At 35.4% G+C, this 10,854-nt stretch overlaps 1 protein-coding gene and 1 long non-coding RNA gene across 2 annotated transcripts; one reads left to right on the top strand and one right to left on the bottom strand.

Annotated features, from left to right (window-relative positions):
- The first annotated feature begins 633 nt into the window (after nucleotides 1-633).
- On the top strand, nucleotides 634-3,434 carry LOC126628350 (uncharacterized). Its single transcript, XR_007625384.1, has 2 exons — nucleotides 634-1,517; nucleotides 2,790-3,434. It is a non-coding gene; the product is annotated as an uncharacterized LOC126628350 (long non-coding RNA).
- A 777-nt stretch (nucleotides 3,435-4,211) lies between these two features.
- Nucleotides 4,212-4,819, bottom strand: LOC126628879 (UDP-glucose 6-dehydrogenase 3-like). The gene is made up of 2 exons (XM_050298742.1): nucleotides 4,698-4,819; nucleotides 4,212-4,584 (listed from the first exon to the last, which is right to left on the bottom strand). Exons 1-2 carry the CDS (start codon nucleotides 4,817-4,819, stop codon nucleotides 4,212-4,214), a joined length of 495 nt encoding a protein of 164 aa, XP_050154699.1.
- Nucleotides 4,820-10,854: the final 6,035 nt, after the last annotated feature.

Here is a 10,854-nt window from a genome sequence, read left to right as displayed (position 1 = left end):
GTTTCATAATAATTATTACAAATATTACAAATTTTACGGTGTCATCATTCCAAAATCATATTGTAATAATACTAATGGTAAGTATAACCAATATTTTTTTAAGACAAGTATAACCAAAGTTTTGATACAAAAAAAACAGATCGAAAAGATAAACAAACAATAAGAGTATCACATGCTGATTTAAATTTACTAAAAAAATCAAATAAATTCAATACACACATGAATAAATCAAGAGACTAGAGGCAAGGAATGAAGTGTCATGCACCTTTAAGCCCAAGTGTCTTGCGACTTTGACCATATGGAGCATGATGACATTAGATTATGTTCATTGGGGCAAATATTATTCTGTGAGAAAGGTCAACTATAAGTACAAATATGAAAAACTTGGATATAACATATAAGAAGACATTTTTAAGATGGTGAGAAGGGTCAAGTGACCCTTGTGGGCCTTAATTGGCTAGACCGGTGGCTCATAGGTTGGCTAGACGTGGTTCCATTTTGTTACCATGGGTATATTTGGATTTTTCTTGTCAATTGAGATTCTCATTAAACCACGGATAAGGCAAAATAAATGAACAATAGAGCAATACAGCGTTATACAACAGGTCCCCTCACAAAGCCTGCAACCAGTGGCGGATCTATTAAGGAACCAAGGTGGTCCCAGGACCACCCAAAGGCTCAGAAAAGTGGCTATAAAAACCTTCAAGGAACACCCAAATCTGGGTTGTGGAGGAGGAGAAGAGCAGCCATGGCTGCCGAGCACCTTCTGCAAAACAGAAGGAGAAAGAAGATGACTTTTTCTTTCAAATTACTTGGCCAAAACGAGACCGTTTTGAGCCAAACCATTAAAAAAAGGACAATATTTAGACACTGACTAGTCACTGTAATGTTTTACTGACCACCAATAAATAAAAGACACATGTCAAACAACCAACTCTCTCTAAATCTATAACCAAACAACCAACTCTAACACTGCACCCATAACCAAACAACCAACTCTAACACTGCACCCATAACCAAACAGCCACCCTCTCCTCCTAAGCTTATGTTGCTGTCTGCCGCGAATCTCGTCTGCAAAAACCTCTGCTCCGCTAAGCCCTCCCTTCCGCCAAAACATCTTCCGTCGAACCCAGCCTTGCCCACTCATAATCCAACCCTCTCTTTGCCATGGAAGGACGTCTGCACCTACCCACTTATAGGTCGCGACTCACACCACCTTTCTCTCCTTGCTGCCATGGTTGCACGAGGAAAAAAATAGTGGATTTGGTATCATGGTCTGATTCGGGTTTGAGAAGTTAGGACCACCCTATACTAAAATCCTGGATCCGCCACTGCCTGCAACACCGAAGCTTCATTAACCTAGCCACAAAGGCACCAAAAAAAAAGTAGGAAGAGTTAAAAGCTCTGCCTAACAGATTCGTTCTATTCAGCACTACCAGGTGTTTGATCAAATGCACTACCAGGTGAGAGCTCGATCTCTTTGACAGGTTCTGGTTCAAGATTGAAGAAACTCTCAGGTTCGTTCTATTCAGCACTACCAGGTGTTTGATCAAATGCATCAATGAAATTTTCTTCTGTTTTTTTGGTTGAATTCAACATTCCTTCTTCTTGTTTTTGGTGTTTTCGATTAAATTTATTGTGATATTCGCATTTCATTAAGGCCAAAGCCAAGTGCCTATTATTTCATTCTTTGTTGGATTTCTTGGGATTGATTTCTGGTTGAAGGTTGTTCTTGAAAGGATTTCCTATTTGGCTTATTGTAATTATGTCTGATTCCTCTGTTAAAATTGAGGGTTTGTTGGCTATGCTTACGGTTGGATTTCTTGGGATTGATTTCTGCTTGAAGGTTGTTCTTGAAACGATTTTCCTATTTGGCTTATTGTAATGATGTCTGATTTAAAATTGAGGGTTTGTTGGCTATGCTTACGGTGAAGTTACAAGATCAAATTTTAATGTCCACCCAAATATGGGCTCAGATGTGCTTTTAAAATTACTGAAATCGCTTTTAAAGAAAATGTTTTTTTGTTTCAAAAGCACTAGTTATATTAAGGATTTTAAGTGTTTTTCCAGAATTTACTTGTATTTTTATTAAGGATTAGTTCCAAAAACATTTTCATAAAAAACTTTTTCAATTATTTTAAAAGCACGTCCAAACGAGTGCTCTATGTCATTAAAACAGACACCGGTAAAAATCTGACTTGCTTGTCTTCTCTTTTCCTTTGATTTTTATGTATTTGTTTTTTTTTTTTTAAGTACCTTGGTCTTGTGTTACTGTTAATTATCTCAAGACTGTAATAACTATCGCATACTTTAAATTACAGCTGTTGTTTATTGAATTATAATTATAATTTTAAATGTGAATTTGCAGCGCTGAAGATATGGATATGGACGGTGAGGACCCCATAGATGGTACTGCTGGGACAGAAGCTCCGATTAGTAGTTTGGCACAGGTTTATTTCTCTCTATCTCTCTCTGCTTTTTTAGGAAAAGAATTATTCCTCAAATACTTATACAGTTTACTGCTATGGCATCAATTGAACAACTAATTAATATATAGCATACTAATTAATAACGTGAGACGGCGCACTAATTGATATATAGCATACTAATTGATAACGTGAGACGGCGTACTAATTAATATATAGCATATATATGATTTGAAAACATATTTGTCATGTGAAGTGAAATTTGTAAACAGTACAGTTTTTGCTCAACTGTAAACTTTGAATACTAACGTGAAAACCTAGATGTCTCAAGATTTTCTCATCCCCAAACTATTATCGATGCAGGTTCAGAATGTTTGTTGTTTAGGGGCCAGCCTTTCTGGCGTTGTGAACATGCTTGTCATGGCTTCAAATCACCACGGTATAGGTTTTACAATTGTTGATACTGACAAATTAAAGATTGAGCTTGGGATAATGTCTGGAATGGTGTGCCTGATGCTGCATTGCCTTTTGAGGAGCCTCATCTGAGAGACTTGTTGAATGATGCCAAACACTCTGATAATGTCTGTTTTGTTTGTGATGAAACAGCAAAAGATGAAGGAATCATAAAGAGGGCAAAGATGGCCTTCATTGCTGTTGAGGTACCCACAAAGCCTTAGGGTGTAGGCGCTAAAGGTTCGTTAGACCTCACACGTTGGGAAGCAGCTATGAAATTTGTGATGATTGAATCAACTCTAAAAAGATAATAGTTGAGAAATCCACCCTGCCAATTGATGTAATAGAAAACCACACCCAACACATATTGGCGCAAAATCCGCTTGTTACCCAGTTTTCAGTGTTTTATAATCCGAATTTCTTATCACAAGGCACTGCTGTTCACGACGTGAGAAACCCAAGCCATATTGCTATTGGAATAGTTGAGGGGGTAATGTCAACGTGTTGCAAGAGTTATACGAAAAATGGGTTCAAGCTGATAGAAGTAACGTCCTACGTGATTACAAGGCTGTTGTGTTGGGCAAAATTGCAGTTAATTCAATTCTTGCAATGAAATACAACATATTGAGAACGATATCAGAACTGTTTGAATTAGTTCATACCAACTTTGAAGATGTGGAAAAGGTCATTAGAATGGGCAGGAGGGTTGGACTTCACATTGATTCGAATCTCGGAATTGGAGGGCAGGGTCTTACCAACGACTTGTACTACTGCAAATATATTCTCCACCATTACGGCTTGAAGGAAGACTCGGAAGTAGTTCACAAAATCATTAAATTGAATGGTGAAAGTACAAGTTTATTGCTACGATGATTAGGAGGATGTGGACAATAAGAAATAAGAAGATTGCTGTATTTGGAGTTTCCAAAGAATACAAACAATTTGCGAAACTCTACGGCAATACAGATTTGCAAATGTCTGTTGAAAGAAGGATGCGATAAATTAACGATTTATGATGCTAAAGCAAGAAGAGAAGACATAGTACGATCCCTGCCATGAAGAGCAGTCTTTAATAAGAGGGTAGAGATTGCTGTAGAGGCTCACAGAGCATGGGAAGGAGCTCATGCAATTGTGTTTTTGGTCGATTCAGATGAGTTTGAAGAATTACCTTGGGGAGATATTCATGAAACAATGGGGAAGCCATCATTTATTTTTGTGGGATGCAATCTAAATCTGAACTTCGACACCGTTAGGACTCTGGGATTCAATCAGTATATCTCATGAAGACCTAGAGGTAATTTCCAATAAATTTAATTTAAACCCATATTTTATCTAATGGTGTCGAATTAGATTGCATCCCACAAAAATAAATGGTGGCTTCTCCATTGTTTCATGAATATCTTCGCAGGGTAATTCTTCAAACTCATCTAAATCGACCAAAAACACAATTGCATGAGCTCCTCCCGATGCTCTGTGAGCCTCTACAGCAATCTCTACCCTCTTATTAAAGACTGCTCTCCATGGCAAAGATCGTACTATGTCTTCTCTTCTTGCTTTAGCATCATAAATCGTTAATTTATCGCATCCTTCTTTTAACAGACATTTGCAAATCTGTATTGCCGTTGAGTTTCGCAAATTGTTTGTATTCTTTTTGTAGGAAACTCCGAATACAGCAATCTTCTTATTTCTTATTGTCCCCATCCTCCTAATCATCGTAGCAATAAACTTGTACTTTCACCATTCAATTTAATGATTTTGTGAACTACTTCCGAGTCTTCCTTCAAGCCGTAATGGTGGAGAATATATTTGCAGTAGTACAAGTCGTTGGTAAGACCCTGCCGTTCAATTCCGAGATTCGAATCAATGTGAAGTCCAACCCTCTTGTCCATTCTAATGACCTCTTGCACATCTTTAAAGTTGGTATGAACTAACTCAGACATTTCCGATATCGTTCTCAAAGTTGGTATGAACTAACTTAGACATTTCCGATATCGTTCTCAATATGTTGTATTTCATTGCAAGAATTGAATTAACTGCAATTTTGCCCAACACAACAGCCTTGTAATCATGTAGGACGTTAATTCTATCAGCTTGAACCCATTTTTCGTGTAACTCTTGCAACACGTTGACATTACCCCCTCAACTATTCCAATAGCAATATGGCTCGGGTTTCTCAGGTCGTGAACAGCAGTGCCTTGTGATAAGAATTCCGGGTTATAAAACATTGAAAACTGGGTACCAAGCGGATTTTGCGCCAATATGCGTTGAGTGTGGTTTCTATTTCTCAACTATTATCTTTTCAGTAGTTGATTTAGTCATCACAAATTTCACAGTTGCTTCCCAATGTGTGAGGTCTAACGAACCTTTAGCGCCTACATCTTTGTGGGTACCTCAACAGCAATGAAGGCCCTCTTTATGATTCCTTCATCTTTTGCCGTTTCAAAGACCAAGATTAATTTAATGACGATATCTGAACTAAATATGGTGAAAGTTCATGAACCAATTATATTAAGGAAAGCGTTTTGGAGAAACCGTTCCTCTATGACTTAATCTGACATTCTCACACGAAGCTTGGGCAATTCTGTCGACCAGAGTTTTTAGGTTTACGTCTTTTAACAAAATCTCTCAACATGAAGCACTTGCTACGGTCAAATTTCACTGCCACTTTTGAGGCACCTGTGCCTTTCACATTCTCATATACTACATTGCTTATTTTCACCGTTGAAGCCTGCACAAAATGAATGATATTATAATGTGTACTACTACATAAATTGTTATTAGCACTTAGAAAAAAATCATTATGTACTTCTCCATTACATTTATGCATGTTTTGAGTGAATGATGACATTTTATCAGAATAGCAGATGAGCACATACTTTGTGTGTGAACAATTTTTTTTTATTTTTTATTAAGGAGTGTGATTAGTTTCTAATTTTTTTTTAAAGCATAGGACAATGATGATGAGATCGTTTCTATTAATAAGGGCATATTTTTCTTAATATTACATAATTACTATTTTGTCCTTTATGAAAATATTGTGTATAAAAAACGAGGGTAAAATATAGGGATATGATTGTCATTTTCCCAAAAGGCTCATATTACTGTTTTGTCCTTCTTATGTAGATATTGTGTGTGAGGGTAAAATACGAAAAATAGGATATGATTGTCATTTTGAGAAAATGTTTAGGGTAAAATAGGAAAAGTAGGGATATGATTGTCATATTTGAGAAAGGTTGACAAGGAGAGTTCTCTTAATAATAATAATATAATAGATAATATAGATATATGTATATATATATGATGGGTTAGAATCAAGGGACAAATACTTTTACATTCCTTTATAGCCTTTAGATCTTATAATATTCAATGGTCTAGATTAAGAGTGATGTGGAGATTTGTAAATATTAGATGATTTTGTGGATTATAACCAATGACTAAAATATCGATAATATCGGCGATATATTGCCGATATTATTGTTTTTCAGAGACGCCGATATCTTCCCACGTATCCGTCTCATTATCGTCAAAATATCGCGATATTATCGATAAAGTCGTCATGGCTCCGTTGTCGGAAAGGCAGCTGAGGCTGCATCGTCCCAGCTGCCTAGATCTCTCTCTGCAATCCAGGCTCAGACCCAAGATCTGCGCCTCCGTCATCGGAAATGAAAAGTCCAGTGTTCTAAAACTTGCTGCAAATTCCAAACTTGCTGCAATTTTCGCAATGGGCTGCAGAAATTCGCAGAGACGAGCTGCAGAAATTCGTACGAGATCGGAAGTTGTAGATCTGTGAAGATGAGGGAATTTTTGCAGAGACGATCTGCAGCTCGTCTGTGAAGATCTGTGAAGTTGTAGAAATTCGCAGAGACGATCTGTGAAGATGAGGGAATTTTTGCAGCTCGTCTATGAACTGTGAAGATGAGGGAAGAGAGTCTGAGATAGTGCGAAGAGAACCATGGGATGTGATTAAAACGGGTGATGTGATGAAAACCACCCAAGGTGGTTTTAATTATGAAATTGAAAACCATGGGATGGTTTTAGTGAGGTAACCCAAGGTGGTTTTGATTATAAAATTGAAAACCATGAGATGGTTTTAAAAGTGGACAGGTGATGTTAAAGAGGTGAGGGGATGGTTGATGGTTTTAACTTTTTAATAATGAAAACCACCCACTATGTGGGTTTTTTATATTTTTAAAAGTTTGGTATATATATATATATGTTATATAAATTATAAATTATTTAGATAATATTAGGTTTTTTTTCAAAGGCAAGCATATTATATATATACATAAAACATTCACATATGTATATTCTTCTATAAGAAATAACATATTAGTCAAGAATTATTTACATTTGATATAGTAAATTTAATTAATTCATAAAATATATAAGAATTTTCTTATATCCAGCCCATGTGTGTGTTATCCGAGAGAAGAAAAAAAAAATCCAAACCTACTTTCAAAATATCCAGCCCACGTGTCAGTGATCGTGAGGTTTGGTCTTCAATATATTCACCCTGCTTTTTGAAGCTACTGGAAATGCCTTCAAATGATTTTGCTTATGGACAACATCAACCAATCTCGGATCCATATGGGTGGCATGTTAACAATTACATGCAAAACTATTTTGGGGATTTATCATTTGATGACTACTCTTCACAATACACTTACTCTACACATAGAGATGATGAAGATAGTCAAAATTTTGAACCTCATAGGAACTCTATGTGGTACTAAGTCACTCATGTATCTTATCATGCAATGTATAAAGTGTAAAATATTGTACTAATTCATTATATATAAATGATTATGGTGTGTTTAAACTTCTTTCATTAATTACTACATATTTTCTACGCTCACAATGTTTGCCAGCTCGTTATATAATCAACTTAAATAAGTTAAATCCATCATGCAATGCATTTCCTTCCAATTTTTTATGATAAACTAATAGATAATTTACTAAATAAACATCCTGCAAAGTTTCAATAAAAATTTCCAAGTTTTTCTTACAATTTATGTGGTTTCCATATTATTTTTATCGATATCGATAATATCCCGATATTTCCATCGATATTTCCGTGTTTTTGGACTACCTATATTTCCGATATTATCGATATTTAATACCTTGATTATAACTAACTAGCCTTTCTACATGTGCTTTGCGGGTGCAAAATACCCTTTTTACATCACGACGTGCTACACGTGGCATACAGAGTTTTTATTCCTTCCACATTTGTGCATGCATAAAAACATATTTGCTTCAGAAACACTTCATACATGTTCTACATGCATTGATTTATATGTCCATAATTTTCCAGATTAAGGGAGTGATAAAACTAATTTTGATTGGGGCCTATCAACTCTCCAACTTTTCCAGAGGTTGTTGCCAATAAGAAATTTGTGTACTTCACGGCAGCAAAGTTGATAGGGGCCTCTTTAGCAGCCTATAAACTTCATTCCTGCATGGCTTTTATATTTTAGACAATGCAAAATGTAACTTAACAGAATATAAAACAGTAATTTTCTGCGAACATTTGTCCGAAGTATTTAAGACGGTTGGAACTTTTGGCTGCCACATCCGTTCGGTATCAAAATGAACAGTTGATTCTGTAAAACTACACAATCCCTCACGCAGAGTAAGGGAACATTATAAATTATCAAAAGAATTTTTATATGTAAAATAAGTGAAGAGACAGAGGAATCATGCATACTCCAATGAAAATAATGTACCATACAAATTAGTAAGCAAGTCAAGAAACTACCAATGAGAATAAAATGATTCCACTTTTACCTTCCAACATTCTGAAAACCTATAGATGATAAATTTTCAAAATTGTTAGTAATACAAACTCCCAAACCTGTACATGCTGATTGAACCAACTCACTCAAACATTCGACTCTGATTGAATTTGGATCCTGATTTCTTCCTTTTGCCGCAACAATTTTCTCACGACATTTTATATTTTCTAATTCCTTGTGCCAAAGAATTCTTCCTGCAACACATTTGTTTCTGGTTTCAAAAAGACGAATTAACATAATCAAACCACATCTCTTGGAGTTCATGCTTCAAAGGTGCATGTGCAATAGAATAGCATTAGAAATTAAAACACAAACGAACAACATCAGTAATGAATCATGGTATTCTTTCGACTACCAGATCAAAAGGACAGAAGACACTCCTGTGTGGGAAGTGCCTGAAGGGATAAGCAAGTAATGTAAGCAAAGGAGAATGGTTAGGTAAACCAAACTTAAGCAAAACTAAAGGATGGTTAAGTAAACCAAACTTAAGCAAAACTAAAACTCACAAGAAACCTAATCGTGGATGACTCGAACTAAATTGCCACAAATTGAGATAAAATAGAAAGAAAAAAGAAAAGAAATTGAACGTGCAAAAAGGAAACCTGATCGTGGAGGACTTGATAAGTCGATTTCATATTATATATTTTACCCTATTCTTAGTATGTTTTGGTAATTATTTTTGTAGAATTTTGATACTTTGATTTGCATTTTCAATATTGGAGGACGCTTGTGTCTCTCTTGGCGTATTTGTATCAAAATTTGGGATTTGTCTACCAAGCGGTTATTTTCTAGCAATAAAATAAATGAGTGATGCGCGGTGCTGGAATAGTGACGTTTTGGGCTTGAATTGCGTTTTTGGAGCCCATAATGACCTCGGATGAGTTTGTGGCCTTTTGGAGATATGTTCAGAGCGTCATGATCTTCAAAACAAGCTATTATGGGCTGGATTTGGACGATATCTGAGGCTAAAATGTGGCTGGACAAGTACTTAGCAGATTATCCTAGTTTAATTAGGATTTTATTTTCTAAGATATTTTATTATTGTTCTTAGTTTCCTAATTGGAATAAGAGACCTATGTTTTAGGAGTTGTGCGTGGGCATAGCAGTTATATTGCTTTTGCCGTTCTCACTTTTACGTACGCTTTCTTTGATGCAACTTTGGAGATAGAGAGTAATTGCTAGGGTTCTTGGAGATTTTCTACTTTAAGGTATTTTCATTCCTTTTATTCTTAATAATATTTTCTATGATTTTAATTATGAATATGCGAAACTAATTCTTTTTTTATTTAATTGCTTATGATTGAATGCATGCATACTTTGAATTATTAATCACCGTGATTAAAACTATCTAATTGTCTTAATGACTGATCACCATTAGAATCTTTAGAAAAATAATTTGATACAATTTTGGTTGGAATGTTCTCTGGAATTGACGCTGACTTCATGTGGTTAATAATTGTAATTTCACTTAAGATGAACACTTCGTCTTAAGGGTTGCATGGTTTTTCAAAGGGTTTTCATAAAGCATAATGAGTCTCTCATGTTCAGATTTGACCCGAACGTCCGGACGGGTTGCATGTTAGATAAACGTTCTATGTTGGAGGTTCCAAGTAGAATATGAATTAGAAAAACCTAACCTTCAAAGTGGCATGTGTAGATCATAAGTAATTGGTAAAAGTTCATAGGATTGCTAGGTGATGTTGGAACCCTAATGCTTTCTTAATTTGATTTCTCCCAAACTGTTTCTTCTTCTTTCAGTTTTAATATTGCAGATTAGTTTACTTTTATTTATTAAATTCATTTTTAATTTAAGTAGGTTATAAAATCAATCATCTCAACTTTCTCCTTTAGAATAATTAATTGGAATTTGATTTGCTTCAAATTATTTAATAATCCTTGTGGAGAACGACCTTGCGAGAACCGTTTATACTACAATAACCTTGTCATTCTTGCCAGAAATATAGGAGTTTTTAACCCTTGTGCGTGTGTGGTATAATCCCTATCAGGACTCAAGAATAAGCTGCTGCAAACTGACTGAGAAGATGAATAAACTCCCAAGAACTCACAAATCCATATTCAGTAATTCATAAATCCAACATTAGAGAAGGAGGGAAGAAGCTTCATTGTTCTTTCTACTTCGAATGGTTTGAGTAAATTTATGTTTTCAATTTCATTCTACG

The sequence above is a fragment of the Malus sylvestris genome, chromosome 7 (assembly GCF_916048215.2).
Source record: "Malus sylvestris chromosome 7, drMalSylv7.2, whole genome shotgun sequence".
Lineage (NCBI taxonomy): Eukaryota > Viridiplantae > Streptophyta > Magnoliopsida > Rosales > Rosaceae > Malus > Malus sylvestris.
Note: the sequence above shows the minus strand (reverse complement) of the source record. Positions and strands in the feature narration are given on the sequence as shown.